Source organism: Cnephaeus nilssonii (assembly GCF_951640355.1).
Source record: "Cnephaeus nilssonii genome assembly, chromosome: 1".
Taxonomy (NCBI): Eukaryota; Metazoa; Chordata; class Mammalia; order Chiroptera; family Vespertilionidae; genus Cnephaeus; species Cnephaeus nilssonii.
The window spans coordinates 28,798,745-28,821,831 of record NC_137072.1 but is presented as its reverse complement, the minus strand read 5'-3'; the positions used below and the strand labels follow the sequence as shown (position 1 = coordinate 28,821,831).

Here is a 23,087-nt window from a genome sequence, read left to right as displayed (position 1 = left end):
ACGTGCTGAAAGCTCCCAGCTTCCTCTCTCAGGGTCCCCCACCCAGCCATCTCCCCAGGGTTCAGTGCACCTGATAAATGCCAACTTATAAAACACCCTAAACAGCGATCATTTCTTACAGAAAGAAAAAAGGGCTCTGAGACAGTCGTTTGCTAAACCGGGAATAAAACCGAAGTCTTCTTATTTTTAATATTAACCAGATTTTATCCCAAACATCTGGGTAGTTATTAGTGCTGCCAGCAAAAATGTGGTCTCTCGGGGTCTTTGATAGAGGGGGTTGATGCTGCATCTTTTCTGATGCCTGCCCTGCTCATAAAACACGCAGAGTTCCAATGATCTACTGCAGATAACACTACGATTTCTATCAATACACCAAATAGGAATTTACCACAAATAAGAGCAACAACAAATTTCACTGAGACATCATAAAGTGAAGAAATAAAAAAAGTTAAATTTGATAGGGGGATTGCAAAATCCACAATGTGTTTGTTTTCCTACCAAGGACAAGGAAATGCTGTTTCAGAAGATTCCCTTCAGATCCAATGAGATTTCATAATTGGCAGGAGGAACCTGGGGCACGTGGAATACGCTCAGTGTGGAAGAACCCTCCCCTAAACGAGTGTTTTTGGATGTGCGCACCGGAACTGAAACAATAAGTAGAGCATGCGGCCCTGAGAGTTATACCAGTGTAACGTGAAGGACTAACCTGAAACTCAGAAACGGTAATATTATGTTAGTGTCACACTAACGCCTCCATGTTTTCTGAGCGTATCATGAGAGTAAAGTTCTCCAGGGAGAGGTATTTCATAAGGAAAAAAAGTATTACAGCTCCTCGCTATCCACAGCTCCAAAATCTGCAAAGCACTAAGAAACAAACCTTTTCAACCCGCTTGGTGGCAACCTAACCATCCCCACAGGATGACCCTGGTCCTTCCTCTCTCCCACGTGGTGGCACATCTGTGCTGGTGCAGGAGCAGTAACAGGGCAGCAGACGGTGCTGCCCAGCCCCTGCTGGGGCGGGGGGGAGGTAGGGGGAGGGAGATAAGCAATATTCTGACTGTCCTGTCTAAATCCTCCGAATTTCTGAATTCGGAAACATTGGGACCCTAGTTTCAGAGATGCACTGTGGACCTGTATTACTTATTCAATGGCATAATGGAGGTAGAAAATGCTGAGACAGATTCATAAGGTTAATAAAAACAAACAGATTTTTCCTTCTTTGATGTTGAAAAGCCAGGAGGAAGTATTTTCTCTCCTTTCCTTTCCCTCTCTTCTTCTTTTGTGAACCTAGAAAAAGTTCAGATTTTAGCAAAGAAAATGAGAACACTTGCCTCTCTGCAGAGACTCATTGTCTTTCAGGTGTACAGTGAGGGCTCCCAAAGCTGGTGGCTAAAGATACCATCTGGGACGCTTCTCCTGACATTGTGTGACCGTTTGCAGACAAAAGGAAGCAGCTAGAGCCCTGAGATTTCTCTAGCATAGGGCATTTTTCGAGATTCTGGGCATGTTCTATGGATACCTATGCCACACTAACTTACCCATAGTAGAGGGGCAAAAATTACAAACATATTGATGAGCTATGAGCCTTTCTTTCTGATGCTAATTACTAACTTATTTAAGGAAAGATTTCCTCCTTGATCAGTAAGTTTGGTTTCTTAGGGTTTTGTGAATTTTTGTGAAAATTTTGTGAATTTCTAACATGGTTTTACACTTGTCAAATTCAAAACATGTTAAAAACTTTTATAAATCTACAATTTAAGAGAATAACTTTACTCAAATAGACAAGAAGAAGCAACTGATTCATTTTCTACAACTTCACCCTTTAGATTGGGAATCTCAACTCTGAAAAACTGACATAGTATCATAGCCATCAAAATCTGATATTGATATTAAATCCTTAACAAAACAGGCAATTTATCATAATAAAACATTTCCTCCTTACTTCATGCCTAAAATCCCATGGTATTTGAAAAATATTATACTGCAAAAGACCCTATCTGAATACTTTTCTATACTTGAAAAATGTGAATTACACACTTGAAAATCTCAGTAAAATAGACTTTTGTGCACAAAACAAAACTTTCTGTCACAATTTGTAACTTTTCCACTGAACATTTTGTTTCAAATGTCCATCTACTCTGTTCCTCTCTAAAGGTCTCACTGGCTTGACAGGGTCCAGCAGCTTCTCCCCCAAAGTTGTGAAAACACAGGAAAACATCACACACCCTTTTCTTCTGTTTTTGGTAAACTAATATGTGAGAATTATATAAATTTAAACTCTTCCCACAAAAACTCTTCTTTGGGCTGAGACATGTGTTTCAAGTTTAATTAATTTTTTCTAGGAAGTTTACAATAGGGAAATTTGCAGGTTTGGTATTCAAGATATTATGAGGTTATGTAAGTTGTATTCCAAATGTTGACTATTACAAACGCAACTGAGTATTTTTTACTAATTACTGGTATCTAAAAGTATCAGCAAATGTATCTCTCTAAGTACTTAGTGCCAGCTGTTTTCTTTCAAGAGGCTACTTTAAAAACTGTAGGAAAATATACCCCAAATCATCAAATGCCCTATAGTAATGATTTAAAACCAAGCTTGCTTTGAGCTGTAATAGTAAAACCACTTATGTAAAAGTGCAAAGTAATGACACCAGTAGACCCGGGCTTGTGATTTATACATAGACTGCTGCTTTAGATTAAGCGACTTTCTTTCATGCTGCGTGTTAGCTGGGCAAGAAAAGAACGTTGGCATCTTTTTAAAGATAGCAATCTATACAAACGTTTATGTTACTACTCTTTAGAAGAAAACTAGCTCTCCGCTTTTCCTGTTGCTCTTCTAAAATTCTTCCTTGAACCTTCGACTGCCTCAATGACATCATCTAGTTTGATATAAAAGGCCTACAAACCTGGAATTTTCAGATACCAGTAAGCAGTTTCGTTCACATTAATTCACAAACGCTCTTTAAAAAGGCAGAACAGATTTCAAACAAACAAACAAACAAAAATCAAGAGGGTGTCTTTTGGTCACAGAAATTTCATTTAACTTTCCAGATTACATGGTCCGATGGTTTACAGAAGATAAAATATTAAAAGGTCTGGTTTTGTTTTTTTGGGGGGTTATATTTGTTCGTTTGCTTGCTTACAACTGTTCTCCCAGAGCACTAAGAACATGCAGTCTGTGAAAGAGAAAAGGAATTTTTCAGCACAAATAAATACTCCCATCTCCTCTTCCGAAATGGAGGTGAAAGGCAATTTCCTTTGTTAATGAAGGACTGCTATTCATTTCTATTGACTGAGTAATGCATTGCTCTATTTCTAAAAGCATTTTCTTTTTCTTTTTTTAAGAAACAGCATTAGAAACCTGCAGGTGGACAGATCAGGGATATAGTAAGGTTTCTTACTGACCACTGATTCTGAGAAGCCGACTTGGACAAGCATTTAACTTTGTACAGATGTCATATACACTGACCCCTAAGCACTCAATCACAACTTTGCTTCTTTTTCTCTGGCCATTGCGCTGACTTGGAATAGAGTCTGCAGATGTAGGCCCCTCCATTGCCTCTCGTGCACATGACAGGCCCTGCTGAAGCAGTCTTCACACAGAATTGTCTTACTATCAGCCTTTTTCAGGTGCTGTTTGCTTCCAGGTCCTAATAAATCTCTTGCTGGTAGAACCCCGTCTTGATGATTAGCATCAGTACATCCGGTCCTCTGTAACAAAGGTATTTCCAGATCCCAGCAGATGGCCCAGAGTAACAGAGCTATAGTGATCTGGTTTCAATAAATCTTGTTAACAAAAAATTCTACATAACAGATGTTTTTTACTAGTCCCTGTTAATGTATGGGTGGTTTTTTATATCAAAGGCAGAGTGATTTGGGCATTTATTTGTGCTGTTCAGCATAAAGTATTTTTTAATCAAGTCACCAATTTGGCAAAATGTTTAAAATAATGTTTTCCCTTCTTTTTTGGTAGCACACACTTTCAGAAGGGCTGACAGAAAGTAAAGCGAGGCGATTCTCAAAGTCAGAGTATAGAGACTGGCCACTAGGGTTTTCAGTTAAGGTCCCGTTAGGGATAAAAACAAAAACTTAAGTTCTTGTAACACCTCACTTAATACAGTGTAGCAATGTCTTCTATTAAATTAAATTAGAATGTAGGCATACAATTTGAATGTCCCGTTCAGTTTATTAAATGAGGTGTTTCCTGCACTTACCTTTTTAAAGAGAATATTTTTCTACAATAATCCAAAATTTAAAAATTTTTAATAGGAAATGGCAGTGCTTAGCACTGATACTACTTCAGATTTTGTGCTGAATAAAGTATGTGTAAGTCATAAAAAATGTAGTTGACTAATGTTCAGCAGTGATTATCAAATGAGAACATTTTGTTTTTAAACTGTGTTGACCCTTCTCAACCTAATATTTGCCTATAAAACTGCCATGGTTAATAGTTTTTAGGCGTCAATTGTTTTTAAACAGACATGCCAACTCTACTGATTTCCTGATGGCTGATGGACATTCACTTTTTTACTAGATATACACCAGGAAATGAAATACAATGACTACATGCTATGCTAAGGAAAATAATACAAGAGAGAAAATATTGTTTTTAGATAAGACTATTTCCTAAACTTTTAACGATATCCTATAAATTTGTCCACCATGTGTTAGAATGTATAACATATATTTCTTCCTATTGTGGGCAATTCTTCTTATCTATCTATACCTGAGTCATTTTCTTTCAGCAGCACGGAACCCAAGAATTCATTGTGAAGTTCAGTAGGATAAGGAAGTGAGCATTTCCCTTAGCTGGCCAGAAAAGGGGGTGCTGTGTAAAAATGCGGCTTCGGGGTCTGCTGAGCTGAGTCCAAAAGGAGAAACAGAAGAGCCTGCGGTTTCACGAGGAAGAGGAGTGCTGCTTCTGGGCTGTCCTTCTGCAGTTGTTTTCTGTGAAGGCGGCTCAGCACTTCTGACTTCTCCCTTTTGTAAAATAACCCTCTTCCTCTGCTGCTTCAAGGCAATTGGTCCCGTGATTTGTAGATTTTTAGTACTCATTCTCCATAAATGCACTTTGTATATATTCACATATACAATATATGTAAGATGTAAACAGAATAATAGCGTCCTGAGCGAAGGTAGCTTTTTAGGAAGTTATAGATCAGGACCCTCAGGCTACAAAAGAGTTACTTTGCCTTTTTGGAGCAACCATTAGTTCAAAAGGTTATTTGATCATTTGGGCTCTAGAATATCTTAGAATTATGCCCTGGACCATCCTATATAATAAAAGCCTAATATGCTAAGTGTCCAGTCGTCCGGTCATCCAGTCAACCAATCAAAGTGTAATATGCTAATGATATGCTAAGGACACTCAACTGCTTGCTATGACATGCACTGATGACCAGGGGGCAGACAGTCGACCAGTAAATTAGCTTGCTGCTGGGGTCCAGCCAATCGGGACTGACTGAGCAAGACACGCCTTGAGCCCTCCCACGGTCCCTCCTGGCTGGCCACCTCCTGCGTCCCTCTCCAGCCCCGATTGTGCACCAGTGGGGTCCCTCAGCCTGCCTTGTGCCCTCTCGCAATCCGGGACCCCTCCAGGGATGTCAGAGAGCCAGTTTCGGCTTGATCTGCAGGCCAGGCCGAGGGACCCCACTGGTGCATAAATTCATGCACCGGGGCTCTAGTATATTATAAAAAAGCCCTATCCAGTGCTCTGTGTGTTCTACACTGACATCTCATTTTATTAATGTTATTCAGGAAAACATAATATATTTACAGGGCATATATACAAGTCAAAGACATTCAGTTAAACACCACTCAGGCTGTATAGTCCTGTGTGAATTATTAATACAGCAAAAATTAAAACTAAATTAAGAGATCATGACATCTAAAACACCTAATGTGCAGCCACCAAACCCAATGTGGTCACCTTCAATGTTCCAGGGAGCTTTCTGGATGTGGACGGGAAGAGGCACCAACAAGGAATTGAGAAGGACTTCTCTTATCCCCAGACTCCAGGCCCCTCGAGCCTACTCACCGTGAGCCTGCCACACAGTGGGTGTCTGCGAGGAGGCAGCCCCACACAACAGATCGCCTCCACCTCGGGAGGGGGTGGGCACTTGTGTGGGAGGGAAACTGACCTCTGGATGAGGTGCCTGACCTCTCCCTCCCCTGACAGCTACTTCTCTCCAGGGACAGCTGCTGATCCAAACAAACTGTGAGGCCAAACCAGATCCTCTGTTTCTCTGAAGCCCACAAGCTGGCATTCCACAGGCTCATTAGGGGGCCATGAACTACTGCCAAGCCAGGCCTGCACTTCCTCCTCCCGGTGGCCCCTGTGGTCCACGTTCCCATGCTCTGCGGGGCCAGATAATGCTGCCCCCAGTTCACATTCCATCCTGCCAGGGTGCTCTCAACAATAAATAATATTTACAGCAGAGGTCAGAGCTGGCGAACGAAAAGGGGGAGCGGGAGACCTCCACAGTAAGTAGAGCAGACAATAGAAACCACTGGGTCTGAGAACTGTGAAACCATTTCTCACGGGATTCCAGAAATCTTTGTAAGGAGACAAGAACTTGCACTTATCAAAACCTTCAAACTCCAATACCAAATGAAGGGTGTAAAAGAGTAACAAAGGAAAATCACAACACAGTGTGGTTTTTGTATCCTAAAAATGTTTCACTCAACAAATTCAGTGAATGGTGACTGGCCACCTACAGTGTTCAAGGTCTCCTAATTAGGCTGTAAAAAAAGCCTCAGTTAAAAAAACGAAAATACAAACATGGACTACCTCTGCCTTATGGCAACACCTTGGGAAACCTAAATAAAAGGGGCTGGAGGTCTCCTTATGCGAACATTCAAACTGAGCTGAAGGGACTGCCTTTTTGAGTCAGAGGTCAGCACACCACACCCTACTGGCCAGACCCAGTCCTCTGCTTTGTGAGCTAAGCGTGTTTATATGTTTAAATGGTTGGGGAGGGGAATCAAAAGAATAATACTTTGTAATACATGGGAATGTATAAAAAATTAAAATTTTCAAGTCTATAAAGAAAGTTTTATTGGAACACTGCTGACTGTCTACAGCTACTTTTGCACATAGAGAGAGGGATGTTGAATAATTGCAATAGGACTGTCTGGCCTGCAAACCCAAGATGTTAACTGTCTAGCCCTTTACAGAAAATGTTTGCCAATCCTTGTTTTAGGTTATCAAATACTTTTTTTGCTTTTGCTGAGATATTTGCATGAGAACATATACCTCACGTTGTGTTGGAAAGCTTTAGAAATGCACAGGAGAGGAAAGAGAAAGCAGCTAAAACCCGAAGAACCAGTCAGCATGAACTTGACAAAGCTGGACCAGTACAGGCAGGGCACCAACTGAGGAAGTTAGTGCTGCATTTACAGATCAAATGCCCAAAGCATGAGAAAAGTCAGAATCCTATGCCTCCTCAATGCTCTGTTCTCTTGTACATGTGGTTTGGTCTTTCTGCCTCTAGACCTTGATTCCAAAGAGTTGGCTATCCTGGGCTCCCCGTGGGAGTTGGATACAACAGAATCCCGGGAATAAGGTCTGTCTCTGAGCTACAACCACCTGCTCCGTGAAGGCTCCAGGAATGACCCTGACAGACTGGGAGGCATTTCAGCCACGCTGGTGAGCGGGCGGTGCCTACGGAACGATGTCGGGACTGAAGTGTGTGCTTCTCCAGGAGTATGAATGCAGCACGCAGGCTCCGCAGTGGGAGGCTGTCTCTGTCGTCGTCTCTAACGTGACACATGAAGGAAGAAAAGTAAAAGGAGGGGAGGGGTATTATGTTGTAACACTTGCAGGAACACAACCCCCCTGTGGTGTAGCATTTGTCTCGTGAGGGTCAGGAACTAAAACTGAGAGAGAGAAAAATAAAGATGTCAACTTCTGTATTAGGACTGCCAGGGTTATCTGCGGCCTTATTCACACCACCGTGGTGATTTGGGGCTTCACAGAGACACTCGGGCAACTGGCAAACCTCCATTCCATGGCCATGCGTGACACAGGGTTCTCATCTCAGCCTTTTAGTAGCCAGCCTCTCGGCTTATTTAGTACAGAATATCCTCCCTATCATTGTATTTTGTATGCCTGATGTATGCGTTTCAATAGACAAGTTGAGAGCTGGATCTCATCATAAATTTTTATTATTATAAAATGTCCTCCTACAAAAGGCAGAATACTTTCTTTTTTTAAAAAAAAATTTTTTTTTAATCCTCACCCGAATATATTTTTCCATTGATTTTTAGAGAGAGGGAAAGACAGAGAGAAATATCAAAGTGAGAGAAACACATCGATTGGTTGCCTCCTGCACGAGCCCTGACCAAGGCATGGGCCGGGGAGGAGCCTGCAACTGAAGTACGTACCCTTGACCAGAATCGAACCCAGGACCCTTCAGTCCGCAGGCCGACCCTCTATCCACGGAGCCAAACCGGCTAGGGCAGAATACGTTCTTTTAATAGAGATGCAACAGAATGCATTTTTAAGCAAAAAAAACTTTTGTAAACTTACCTAGAAAAATCTCCCTTCGCCTCCTGTGGAAGAAAAAAATTCAACATCTGTGAAACATCCCGGTTCCCTGTTAAACACGATGAAATGCACTCTATGGTCACGACCGCTCCTCTGCTGAATAAGTGCAGCTTAAGCTGCCATTGGCCCCATCTGCTACAGAAACATAACTAAGAAGGGGCGCGTGCATTTGCCACTGAAATATAAGGGCCTAAACTAAACTTCAGAAAGTTATACACAAAGGTCGTGATTCATAATGGCAAACTGCAAGTTTCCACCTCTGGGCCCTGCTCTTACTTTTTCTACTTCAAAGAGTTTCAATCAGTGGGTGCCTGGGCAGCACGGTCTGTGTCTCCGTGCTACTCGTGGTTCTGCCTTGGAGTGTGGCTATGTTCTGAATGAACTAAAGACGTGGAGGATGGGAGGGACCGTGGACCTTTATGAATCTAGAATGCCTTGAACAAAGTACTTGTTCAAGAAATCTTTGTTGAAGGGATAAGCTGATGACATAATTCCTATTCATCCTGCAGCGTTGCTAATATCACCAATGTTGCTCATATTCGGTGTATCTCTTTTTTGCATAAAGAAAAGGTCTTTTCCTTGTCTTTCTAGAGAGCGCACGAAGTGATTGTCCTGGCAATTAATTCTTGCTGTTTACTTGGCTTTCTCCAGAGTTGGGGAGAAGGCCAAGCTGAAGAAAATGGGGACACAGAATGATCTGCTCCCCCCAGGCTCAGGTTGCACACGTGATTTTCCTTTGTACAGATGCTGTCTTAACATTCTGAAATACCAGAGCTCTTATTTACTGCCTTCATGTAGTGTCCCTAATAATTCTTTTCCCGCTGTGGCTAAGCTACTGGAGGCCCCGAGCTGTGGAATGGCAGCTGGCTGTGCACTAAGTCTTATGCCTCTTCTTCTGGGTGTGGTCAGGCGGGGAGGGCTACCTACCTGTAAAATGTAGGAGGCTAATTCAAACACCACCTCGCTGTCCACATCAATCAGCTCCTGCAAAGAAACAAACGACAAGGAAGGTTTGTTACTCAGACAGCAACTTCTCCCTAAAGAAGTTGCCATCTCCCTAAAAGGAGCTTTTCCCGAAGGGCTCCCCAGAATCTCAAACACGCATGAGCATCGCTGGGTCCCGAGGCAACGCCTCTGAATTACTTGGCCCCAAGAGCTCCCGACATCCTTTGTATGGCTCTTGGCAGAATGGACCCAGTGGTGCCGGGGCCTGCACAGTCGTCTCTAAGGCGTCATCTTTAAATCTTCAGGAGAAATTAAGGAGTGGGTCAGTCCCCAGCTTGTTACAAATCTGTTCATCCGATTAGTCAATGGAGTAAGGTTGCTTGATAATGAACTGCGTTTTCTTTGTAAACTCTACTTCAGAACCAGCAGTAAGACTTTATTGAAGGAAACTTTATAATGGGATTGTGACTCTTTAAATTAAAATAAAAATTAAGAATACAGTTCCTCGGTCACCACCCTTATCTCCTGCACTCAGGAGTGCGAGGCAGCTGTGGGCTGACACTGCAGCCAGTTCTATGGGTCAGCTCTTTCCGGAGTTCCAGTGTAAAAATGCTCTGGCTTACTTGTCCTTCCCCCAAATGTTTAATCATGATCTATGGACATGGTCTTAAAAGGACATAAAACTTTTGGGGAAAAAAATTAATATATATTTTTTCTTCTATGTAATATATATTTTTCAATATGTGTATAGTTCATATCTCCTTTCTGAACAGCTTTACTGAGGTATAACTGATACACACAACAAGCTGCGCGTGTTGAATATCTATAACTAGATGAGTTTTGACAAATGCATACACCTGTCAAAGTAATAAGCATATCTATCACCTCCAAAATTTTCCTTGAGACCCTTCGGGTGTGTGTGTGTGTGGTTTTTTTTTTCTTTTTTTTTTTTGTGTGTATGTAGTATAAACACCTAACATGACACCTACCTTCTTAACAAATTAAAGCACACAACTCTGTATTGTAATATACAGAGTGTCCCCCCAAAACGTATACACACACTTTGAATAATTATAAAGGCAGTGTTTATTAAAAGACATTTCATTTTCAAAATTGAGCTATGAGCTGTTAAAGTGTGTATAGATTTTGGGGGACACCCTGGAGTTCAGATCTTAAAGATGAAAGGAAACCTGGAGTCCATCACCATGGAAGAATAATAGGAAAAGTAACCAACGTGATGCTTCTGTTGTCAGGTTACTGTTACCTTTCTCACATCTCTAGATCCTGCAGTGACTGCAGCACAGAAAGTTAAAGAGTGAGGACAGACTTAGACACAGCTAGCCCAGCCCCTGATTACGCTGAGAACAGAAGTCCAAAACTGTAAGGGACTTGCCCAAAGTCAGGAGGCCTTAGTGGCAGTGACAGGGCTGGAGACAACCCCAAACTTCCTGTCCAGTGTGCGACCTTCCTGAGGGTGTGCATCCCCCACACCAACTGGGACACTGTCTTAGCCCAACATATTTTCAGAACCACATCTATCATTAGTGGTAGCTAAAACAAGAGTCACTTTTCATTTGAATTATAAACTAAACTCGGATTCGTGGAGGTTTCTAATTATTTTGTGTGTGTGGTCCAGAATGGGCACCTGTGCAAAACAATGCACTAAAGCAAACCTGTATCTTTTGCGGGAAGGATATGGTTCCACCTCTTTCAGGCTTAGGAATCTCAAAGATGAATAGTAGTAATGTTTGCTACTGAATGCCTTAGAAGTGTGGGCTAAGGGAGCTAACAAGAGCAGATGGAAGAAAGGGGACAATAATTCTATACGCGTAGTCGGCTGAAGGAGCTTTAAGGCTGCTGTCACTGACACAGATTGTCAGTGCTGAGAATCGAATGCCTGGAATCGAATTTCTGGGATTACCAGGTGCCATGAGAATGTAAATCACTTAACAGCACACAAATGATTTAACAGAAACACTGTCCAGGGTCTCCACGGTGGACGATTTCTACTCTATGTTCATTTCCATTCCCACCAACCAGCTTTCCAAATCGCTCACGTGTACCTGTTAGTGTATTGTGATGTGTACTTTTCTGTCAAACATTTACACCTACACTGCAGCCAGGGGCCAATGGTGGGCTAATATTTAACACCCAAGGTGAGGCTTAACTAACGTGTAACTCAAAACCAAGAACACAGCTTTAAGTTCATGATTTGACACATTTACTAAATGAGAATGCTCCACTGTGGAGAGAAGCAGGGTGGGGAAGACAGAAGTCTTTTTTATTTGATTTGATTTTACACAGTCTATTGTGCAGTTCCCAGAAAGACTGCTGGACACTAATCTGTTGGTGAACATTAACTGTAATGTACTATTATTCAGAGTTAAAGCTACTGAAAATGCACAATTAAATGCCTGATCTGATTTACCCAAGTTCTTTCTCATCATATCTGTCCTCAGGGTAAGTGGGAACTAGTAAATCTAAGTAGGTGAGTTTTCACTTTCTCTGACCTTAACCATCTTCCATTGAAGATAGGAAACACAGCGAGGATCAAAACGTGGCCAGGTAGAGGAAAAGGATTGACAAAGGGAGTGGCCCAGCCATCCCACACATTTGCAAAATCTGATGGAAAAGAGAGCTGCATTATGACTTATCATTTCTACTTAATTTTGATTGCTTTCAAGAATCAGCTAGTCTATGCTCAGAGAAGTCAGTATAGAGATCTACATGGTGTGTGTGTAAGAATCGGTCTGGGAACAGTGGGAAGACATGTTCCTAATTGTGAAGAAAAAACTTCTCTATCTTGCAGTCTCTGATGTCTACTGTAATAAAACTTTTTCCCTTTTTACACCCAGCCCTGCCACTTGATTTTATCTTTAAAATTCCACTGTGATGGCACAGAGCTCTAGACCAAGCATGTCAAACTTGCCCATGCGGCCTGCTGGCTGTGCGTTTGACATGCTTGCTCTAGACTTTCTGCCCACATCACACATTTCCCATTGGACTTCAAAACCTGGAAGCTGACTTCCCCGTGGAGAAGAGTGAATACAAGTTTCCAGGGATCCTCCTCTTAGATACTATATAACACGGAAGAGATGACTCTACCTTCTTCTCATCTGACTTCTCTGGGCAACCAGAGGTGGTTTCTTCCATGTGTTTCTGCTCCAGCAGAGAAAATAAACTGAATGGGACCAGAAAGAGTGTGTGCAAAACCCCCATACTCTCCTGGATGCTGGGTTTTTCTTTGACTGGGAACAAAATGAGAAAGAAGGAGGGGGACCAGGAGAAGACCCTTCAGGGAAGATCTATGGGCATTTCTCACCTGGCACCACCCAGGTCCCCAATGCTCTCAGAACCGCCTGAGGATCAGTGTCAGCAGGGCCTGCTGAGCTGTAATCTTTCCCGGGAATCTATGGTGTTCTGGTGGCCATGTGATAGTTAATCCTGGGCCTTACTGGTAAGAGGAGTAGTGCGGGCAGAAGGGAATGTGATGTCTGGTAGTTATTGAGGCCATTTGGTGTGCATTTGGGGGTGTCTGTTTCACGTACTACTGAATAATGTGTGCTGCTTTCTTTAATCTTTTGAAAGATGGCAGGGAAGGTCAAAGTGTGACTATCTGCAGGTGTGTGCATGTGTTCAGAGCAGGCTGGGGATGGCTTCCCTCCCTCCCAGTCAGCATGGCTTTATCCCAGGTGATTAGGCAGTTGGAAGGAAGAGGCCTGAGGTCATTTGTCAGCAGCATAATGCCCAACAATTCTCAGAAAGATTTCCACCTTGGGGTCTCCAAGTGTTCCGAACAAATAGCCCCATGAGAACCCTAAGTGGCAGGTGTTATGGACTGTCTCCAAAAGTCCTGAGAGCTGGAGGATCTCATCATGCTCCCCTGGCACCAAGGAACGTGGTGATGGTCTTTCCACTCAACCAAGAATCTTAATGAGAAGCATCCCTCCATCGTCAGGAATGACAGAAATCCCAACTTTCACGTAAGATTAATGAGATAATTATAACAAAATATGACTGACAACCACAAGGTAGGTCGAGAAGCTTCCAGTGAGGACCTTTGCAAAGGCCATTCAGAATGACTTACAGGGCTGGCCCAAAGGTTTTCTGAATGAATTCTACCAATTGTGACCACCTTACTTCTCACCCATAAAACCTCTAAAGAGTATCGTTTCTTCCCGTCCTCCTTAAGGTAATTTCTATGCTCACCTGAACATTCCAGGTTCTAGTTCTAACTCCCAAACAGATGTGGGACAGTGAATAAATCAATGGTCTTGAGTTTCACCTTCTTCCTCGGTTGAACGGGAATGACAATTTATTTTCCAATTATTTTACTGAGTTTGATGAGGCATAAATGTAGATGTGAGTTGGAAACTCTAAGACCCACTACAAATATCATGTCTGTATTATTTATTTTCGGTCACTGGTGTTTATAGATAATCTGAACTCCACAGTTTTGCCTCTGCTCTCCAGCACTTTTGGTATACATAGAAATCTTCAGTGAGCTATGTATTTTTTAAAGAGGTGGGCAGCATTGTGTGTGTGTGTGTGTGTATATGTATCATCCAAGTGGGTTCTGATGCCCACATTTTGCCTCCTTGTGGCTGTGTAACTGCCCCGCCTTCTTGCACAACTCATAATGACTACAAGAACTCGCCCCCAGGCAAACAGGAGCTGTGGTGCATGATAAGACTGATGTGATCTTGCACAATTCCTCTTTCTAAGCCCTTTGCCAGTTTTTCATCAGTCAAGTCACTTCATGTTTGTCTAATGATCCACTGGGGTACATGCCATTCATGCTGGGCCCCCAATCTCATTTTGTGGCTCAAGGATGGCTCCTGCTGTCCACTGCACACAGACCATTTCATGACCCTTAGGAATCCTTTAGAGGTCATGGGCAGCCAAAATAATGAGTCCACATGAGTTTGTTTCTACAGTTGAAAATGAAGGGCCTTCTCTTCCTCTCTCTGTGATAATGAGCACACACTACTCCTGCAATAATCATACTAAGAGATAAGGAATAGGATACTATAAGTCTGAGACTAATCTTTATGTTGGTTCCTTTGTCCTATGGGACTTGATTCTGGGCTGTGTTTCTCCCATCTTCAGAGGCGATGATATCATCTGTTCATTAGCAAAGCCCTTTGAAGATCTTAGATAAAGACCACTTATTTCAATCTTGTCAAGAGTGATGGTATTTAGCTAAGTGGCAAGCATTGCCCATGGCTGAATATTTAAGCTCCAGTAACACGTGAAGCTCCCAGACCAATGTAAAAATCTTGGAAAAGAAGGTTGGACAAGACACCCACCACCCCCCGCCAGCACACCTAACACGGGAATTTTAAACCTTTTCTTTTCTGACATGATCTGCTTGCTCTCAGTGGGCACAGGTAGGCACCAAACTTGATAATTTCCCAGGAAATAAGTGAATCCTTGCTCCCTGGGGTTGGAAAGTAATCAATCAAAAACAATTTACTGCGCATTGACTATGTGACTAGTTCAGTGACCAGTCATGGAAGGTGATCATAAAAATTCAGAAAAATGCTCCTGCCAACTTTTCCTCCAACCCAAAGAGGCACATTTCCATTCTCTTCAGATGGTGACCATGGGTCCTATTTCCTCGGCGATCATTGTTGGATAAGGGTTGAGGTAAAGCATAATTTAAATTTGACAAATATAGTTACAGAGTGAACAGTTGATCCCTGGAAGTCTGGACAGGGTCATACCGCTTGAACATAAAATTCATAATTACACAGTTAGTTATTTGACTAGTCCCTCACTTCCCCTGACTGAAATCACATAAGTATCAAATTACTCTTACAAGGAATTGAATGGAGATAGAAGACCTTTTAGTGTGGGAGCCAATTTTCTTGCCTCTGTGATAAGTGTTGGGGGCTGGGTCTCAGATTTCCCTTATAACTTTAACTTCTATATTCTATGGGAATCTTTAAAAAAAAAAACTAAACAGACACTGACATTTTATGTCCTAGCACAAATTGTTTGCAAGGCTACTGCAAATTATTATGGTGATTAACGTTTGACATCAATTTCACTTTGTCAGTGCAGAACTCAGAGTAGGCAGGATTTGATCCTGCAGCCTGAAGGTGGGGACAGAGCTGCGATGAGAATCCATGTCCACCCAATCACGCCTGTGTAGTGTGACATGTCCACTGTCTCCTGGGAGCCTGATTGATGGGCCTCTCCTTTTGACATCCAAGAGGGAGAGAACCCGATGGAAGGCTTGGCAGGAGAGCTCTGCTTTCTCGTGTCGCTTCCCAGGGAACACATAACATCCCCAGGCACAATTCCCAGGGGAGTTTGCCATGGGACCAGACAGATTTCTAAATTAATCTCCCCATCCTCTGGTCATAAATTTCCTTCCCGTCACCCACATGTCACCTTAGCTGAGTTAAAACACATCAGAAGTGCTGTTGGAGCGAGTGGGCGTTGGTGGCCGCATTCTGTACTCCCTCCTCCTTCACTCAGACAGACAATTACAGCCCTGCTTTCTCATTACTGGAGTCTATTTTTTTGCTACTTGGATAGGTTAGCACTGTACTTTCCTGCTCCTTTTGTAGGCAATACGGGGGCTGGAAAGCAGGGAAAGTGAGAGAAACCCACTTTGGGCATGGGTCTAATTCCTCCTGGTGAAGAAAGAGTGGAAGGTAGGAAGGTGATATTGTAGTTTGGGAAAAAAGATAAAACAAAAACCCGTTTCTCACTTCTTTGCTGTTGAAGAAACCCAAGGTTTGTTCCCTGGAGATGAACAGGAAGCTGGGATGAGGAGTACTGAAAGTCAAGGATTAAAAGGGCATCTATACCCTGAATGGAGGCCATTGCCTTCCCTGGGCAAGAAGGAGGGGAGGGGGGTCTCCTTTGGACAGAATGAAGAGCCACAAAGAAAGGACACTGATACCGGGGGTTCACACTGAAAGAACCAGCTTGCCAATGGATCCCTCCACAGGGACACCCACCAGGGGGGACCACCCCCTCCTGGGCCCTGGGAGCATCAGTTAGTTTTTAAGTGCCTCTCTCATAAATGTCCACAAACAGACCAGGGTCAACAGATTATCAAGAAAGTCAGTCTCCTAATGAGAGACACAAACCATGATAAACAAACAGCAAAACTAACAAACAAAAAAACTAGACAGAACACCCATGATAATATTATCAGGACAATAAGAGGATATTAGATTCAAAGACAAGAATAGAACAATATACATGCATAAAAAGAAAAAAAAAACAGATAAAATGAAGGAAGTCTTAGAAATTAAAAACACGACAACAAAGTTTAAAAAGTCAATAGAGAAGATTAAAGATAATATTGATGAAATCTCCTAGAAGATAGAACAAAAAGACAGAGATGAAAAATAGGAGAGATGAGGCATCAAAGCAGGTGACTCTGAAGCAACACTTGTGATACCCTGAGAGAAATCGTCATCCTGTATGTATTTACATACAGTCAAACTACTGATCCGATATGAAGGTAGAAGACTTTTTCAGATTTGCAAGGACCCAAACATTTTCCTTGCCGTATGCATTTTCTCTGGATTTCTGGAGGAGGTTGTCCAGTGAAATGATGGTATAAAACAAAACACAGGAAGACTCAGGATTCCGTAAACAAATAACCCACCCCACAGCTGAGATGGGATGGGGAAAGGGTGTCTTTCATGAGGTCTGTGAATGATGCCACATCCAGACTGGAGCAAGAGGACAGAGGGCTCCAAAAGGGAGGGCCCAAGAAAAACAACAAAAAAGCAGAAACAACCAAAGCCAAACCAAAGCGAGCTGGTGAATTACCTGATGCATGTGGAAATTAATATTGGTATGCATTTAGGAATCTGGGTAGAGCTTTTGGGGAAGCAATGATGGGGACATAGAAACAAAACAAGTAACAGCAAGGCAATTATCACCTTTAGGTAAAACATCTGGTTATCTAAAAAAAGAATCACAAACATAGGATGCTGCTTGGATTAGTCATAATAACGTCATGCTGACGGCTGTGATTTCTCCCAGGACTGCGCTATCACCACACTGGGAAAATGGGAAAGGCAGAGTGTAGATGGTTGTATAGGACAGTGGTCGGCAAACTCATTAGTCAACAGAGCCAAATATCAACAGTACAACGATTGAAATTTTTTTTGAGAGCCGAAAACCGACTTCTGCGCATGGGCCACGAAGTTTCAATTGCACTGTACATGCGCGCCTGCATGTGGTATTTTGTGGAAGAGCCACACTCAAGGGGCCAAAGAGCCACATGTGTCTTGTGAGCCGCAGTTTGCCGACCACTGGTATAGGAGACCCTAATCCTCACCTATCTTAACAGGAACTCAATAAATCTAAAATGGATAAATCAAGGAATAACGCCCTGTGTCAATTATTTAGAAATAGAGAGGTAAATACCAGAAGAAACAGCTAAAGTGGTTGAAAGTGGTAGGACTAGGGGTGAAGCTTTTTTCCATAAAAAGCCTCTTAGAACCATTTGGTTTTTAAACTGTGTCATAGGTGACTCTATGAGTGAGTGATGTGAGTGTCCTGTCAACAGCCCTGCCCAGCTCCTGTAGACTCACACCTACACCTGCTTTTATGGATCAATCCATCTCATATTTGGTCTTCCTCTTTTCCTGCTGCCTTCTATTTTTGCCTACATTAATATCTGGGTTATATGTTACTTCGGTAAAAATAAATATTTATGCTTTGAAAAGTGAATGAAACAGGGACTTAGAAGAAGCAGGAATAAATATCTTATTTTTAAAAAAATATCTTTATTGTTGCGAGTAGCATTACAGATGCCCCTCTATTTCCCCCATTGCCCCTCTCCACCTGGTTCACTACCCTAATGTCTGTGTCCATAGGTAATGCATATCTCAATAAATATAATCCTATATAATAAAAGGCTAATATGCAAATAGACAAATGGCAGAATAGCCAGGACAACCAAACAACTGAACAACCGGTCACTATGACGTGCACTGACCACCAGGGGGGTGCGCCGAACATGGCTGTCATCAGCCGTGGAAGGATGGTGGAGCAGGTGAGTGGGGGCACCAAACCAAGGCAAGGTGCCGGTAGCTGTCACTGGGGCGAGCCTCTGGTGGTTACTGAAAATTCTTTGCTCCCACCCAGTGCTTACACCTGCTGCCAGTGCCGGCCCTGCTCGCACCCACTGCTGGACCTGCTGCTCACACCCACAGCCGCTGTCCAGCACTGGCCCCAATCGCTCGGCACCTTCAGTGGGTGCAAGTGGCAGCTGCCAGTCCCGATCACCCCTCAGGGCTTCTCTACCTCCCCCTGCTTCTTAGGGGAGATCAGGGCCAGCAGCCACCTCTCACAGCCCACAGTTCCTTTCAAGGTGCATGAATTCGTGCACTGGGCCCCTAGTAAAAGAGGAAGACCAAGCTGAGAAATCAGCTGACAGTTGTATGGGTACTCCCTTGTAGGTAACTAACTGCTTTTCTCTTGCTGCTTTTAAAGATTCCCTCTTTATCTTTATCCCTGGCCTTTTAATTATGATGTGTTTTGGTATGGGCCTCTTTGGGTCCCTCTTGTTTGGGACTCTCTGGGTTTCATGGACTTGTAAGTTTATTTCTTTCACCAGATGGGGAAAGTTTTCTGTCATTATTTCTTCAAATAGGTTTTCAGTATCTTACTCTCTCTCTCTTCGCCTTCTGTCACCCCCATAATTCAAATTTTGGTACACTTGAAGTTGTCCCAGATGCTCCTTGCACTATCTTCATATTTTTGGATTCTTTTTTCCTTTTGCTCTTCTGATTAGGTGTTTTTTCTTCCTCATATTCCAAATTGTTGATTCTTGAAATCCTCTACTCTACTGTTGAATCCCTGTAAATTACTCTTTATTTCAGTTAATGTATGCTTAATTTCTGACTGGTCCTTTTTCATGTCTTTGAAATTCTCCTTAAGATCCTTGAAAGTCTCACTAAGTCCCTGGAAGCTCTCTTTGAGTCCCTTGAAGTTATCATTCATATCTTTGAGCAACCTTATAACCATTGTTTTAAACTCTGTATCCAGTAATTTGCTTGCTTCTATTTCATTAATTTCTCTTTCTGGAGATTTCTTCCGTTCTTTCATTTGTGACATGTTTCTTTGTCTCCACATTTTAGCTGCTTTGCTGTGCTTGTTTCTATGTATTAGGTAGAGTTGCTGTGTCTCCTGGAATTTCTGGAGTGGCCTTGTGTAGTAGGTGTCCTGTAGGACCCAGTTGCTCAGCCTTCCCAGTTACCTGAGCTGGGCACTCTAAGTGCACCCCTGTGTGGGTGTGTGCACAATCTTGTTTGCTATTCACCACTTGATTGCTGTTGGCGTCACTGGGAGGAGATGACCTCCAGGCCAATTGGCTGTGAGGACTAGCTGCAAGTACAGTGGAGGAGCTACGGTGCAGGAGACACCCCTATGGAGAAGAACTTGCTTTAGTGGGGCTTTGGTGCTTACTGCATCTGCCCCTTGAGTGTGTCGCTTGTGGATGTGCAGAGTTGTAATCTGGTATGATCTGAAGCTGTCTACCAGGTGCACTGGCTTTGGGGCCCCTGGGGAGGTGCAAAGTCAGCCACTGCCTGGGAGTACCCAGCAGGAGCTATGAAGCTATCAGCAGATGGCTGCTATTTGTAATGGGCTTGGAAATGTCCAGGTGAGGCAGGCTAGTGCTAGTGCTGTGTCTTGGGCCTCTTATGATAGGTATGGGGCATGCTGACACCAGCTGCTACTTGTTTAAGAGATTTTTGGAAAGTCTGAAGCCTGATCCAGGTCAGGCCAGTCATACGGAAAAGCCTCTGCAAACAGTTAGGATGGGGCTGCAAGTTCAATGGGGCGGGGGTCTCAGGGAATCACCAGGTAGGAGCAAATAGTGTAAGTCATGCTGATAGAAACTCAGATATGGCTGTGAGTCAGCTCTGCGACTGGGGGAGGTCCCAGCACAGGAACAATGACCCCTGCGAGCACCCCTGTCTGGGAGAAAGCCACCCCTGAGATCCTGTCCTGATGCCAAACAATCCAGTACATCCCAGTATGTCCCTGGTTCCCCCAATGCTGCTACCCAGAGCTGGAGCTCAGAAGAAGAGAGGGACCATATAAGTTCGTGCACCAGCCCTTTAAGAGGAACTCCCTGGGTCTCCAGCAGCCTCTGTGTCACTCAGCTCCAATACCCATTGGTTTTTACAGCCCAAAGTTATGGGGACTTCTCTTCCAAGCTCTGGGATAGGGGTCTGGTGTGGGGCTGGGACCCTACAGCCACTAAATCCTTCCCGATTATAATAATGCCATATGTTGGACCGTGCCTCCGCCCTTCCTATCAGTCTCTATGTAGTTTCTTCTTTACTTCTCTAGTTGTAGGCCCTGCACTTCTGGTGGTTCTGAATGATGGTTGTCTGTATTTTAGTTGTAATTTTGATGTAGTTGTGGGAAGTGGCAAGTACTGGCATTTACCTACGCAGCCATCTTGGTTCTAAACAGCTTATTTTATCAGAACGACTTGGATTCCAGCATGCTATAGGACTCATTCCCCAAGAAACAGAAAGGGAGCTGATATTAAACCTGTGCTGTGTCAACTGAAGCCTGTGGTATCAGCATCATCTACAGGTTATGTCTGGCACCACCCTCTGGCTCCAGGGCAGCGTGAGTGACTCAAAGAAGATCACAGCCAAGATAAACACCTCCTCGGGCCTGAACCCAAGTGAGCACTGCTATCTCAACAGGAGCTAGCAGAGTGCCTGGCGGGTGCTATCCACATTCATGCTTTATCTCGCCTGATTTTCTCAAGAAGGTTGTGGGTAGGGTCTTTTAATACCCTTGCAAACCAAAGTGGAAAATTAAGCTTGGAGACACCACAGAAGGTGTCCACACTTTTTGCATTTACTAAGAGGCAGAGCTGGAAAGGGAACCCAAGTCTGTCAGACACCAAACCTAAATTCCTAATCACAATCACTGTGCTACTGAAACTACTGAAACTCCCAAGGCCTTTACATGTTTACAGCTGTGCACAATAGGTCACACCAGGCCCTTTGTCTCTGAGTAAGTCCCGTAACTCCCTGACATCAGTTTCCTTCCTCTTGAAAGTTAATTTGTCCTGCTCAACCTCACTCATGAGGCTCAAATAAAGTAATATATGTGAACATTGTAAAAATAAACTGTAAGTGTTGATTTATGCAAATTATTTTTGATGACAGGGAGAGAAACAGGTCATCCATGATGCTGTTTGGTGTCCTATAGAAACTGCAGAACAGCCATCCCTGGGTCATTGGCATGGCCAAGCTCTAGGATAACTCTGGAGACAAGGCAGCTGGGTTCTGAACTGACACCCTCCCCCATGTCAATAGGCAGACTGCTGCTGTGGGCATCGTGATCATAAATGTATGCATCATCACCTTCACTTGGGAACCTGGTATTTCATTGGAAGGATTTATCCTGTTTTTATTTCCCATGAATCCCAGAGTTCTAGAAGCACTGTAGGCTTCAGCTCCAGCTCAGCATTTGTGACTAGATTGAACTGAACAACCCCGAGAGGGAAACTTTCTCTCCCTTCACCCAGCTGCCTGAACAAGCATGGTTTGGGGTAATTCTGTACTTGCCTGGGTTGAGTGTGGTTTCATCAGGTCAGTGACTTTCCCAACATTTACTGCCCACGTCTGCCATCTGGTGGACAGTGCTCACTTTTTATTTCTGACCATTTCAAAGTGTGCTTACATTCATTAAACAAAAAGCAGCAGTTACTCTTACAATCTGTAAGGCATGTAAATTTGGTATTATGATTTCCACGTTATAATGAGAAAACAAGGGCTTGGAGAAAGGAAGGAACCTGAACGTTCCTGGAACTACATTTAGGGACTTTTCCCTCCATTCAGCAAAAACTCAAAATACTTTAGTCTTGAGCCACTGGGTTTGAGCCCAGTGTAAGCCCTGGCTCAGTAGCTGTCACCAAGTGCAGTCCTCTCACAGAACTGAATTTGATCACTACAAATATTAGTTTGAATATTTGCATTTGGTAAAACTATTCTGTGCAATGAAAGTGCTGAAGTACTTCCAGAAGGAAAAGTGATGGCTGATACACCATTTCAACTGTGTGTGTGTGTGTGTGTGTGTGTGTGTGTGAGTGTGTGTGTGTGTGTGTGTGTGTGAATGGTTATGGGTTGTTGAAATCCCCCAAAACTGGGTTTAGTCAAAATGTGAAAATATAGGCAGTGGGAAACTCCTCAGACTCCTTCGAATACAACCACTGACCATTTTATAACACGTGTACTTGGCTTTGAAGTTCTCTGGATGCAGGGCATCTTCCACTCTGAGGAGAGTATGCCCTCCAGGGCGCAGGTGACTGAGCTCAACCCCATTGAGACTGCCATTCAGTAGATATGTGACCTCAGACGAATCTTGTAACCTCCCTGTGCCTCATCTTCCTCACAGGGAAAAAGAGATAAAAAGTAGTATTCCCCTCAAGGTGCTGTGAAGATTCAGCCATACAACTTCAGGAAGGCACTCAGCACCCAGCCTGTCACTGTAGGACCTGAGCAGGTATCACCTGTCTTTATGTTGCTAACAAGCACACGTGGCGTGTGTGCTGAGGGCTGCAGTAGTGAGACACAGGGTG

At 43.3% G+C, this 23,087-nt stretch overlaps 1 protein-coding gene across 3 annotated transcripts in view; it reads right to left on the bottom strand.

Annotated features, from left to right (window-relative positions):
• FRMD4A (FERM domain containing 4A) overlaps positions 1–23,087 on the bottom strand; it is a 341,454-nt gene that overhangs the window by 118,525 nt on the left and 199,842 nt on the right. For all 3 annotated transcript variants that reach the window (XM_079778679.1, XM_079778678.1, XM_079778680.1), the window contains exons 6-7: positions 9,476–9,532; positions 8,531–8,553 (exon numbers count right to left, since the gene is read on the bottom strand). In XM_079778679.1, coding sequence (XP_079634805.1) covers positions 8,531–8,553; positions 9,476–9,532 — 80 coding nt within the window. The remainder of the gene's footprint in view (positions 1–8,530; positions 8,554–9,475; positions 9,533–23,087) is intronic.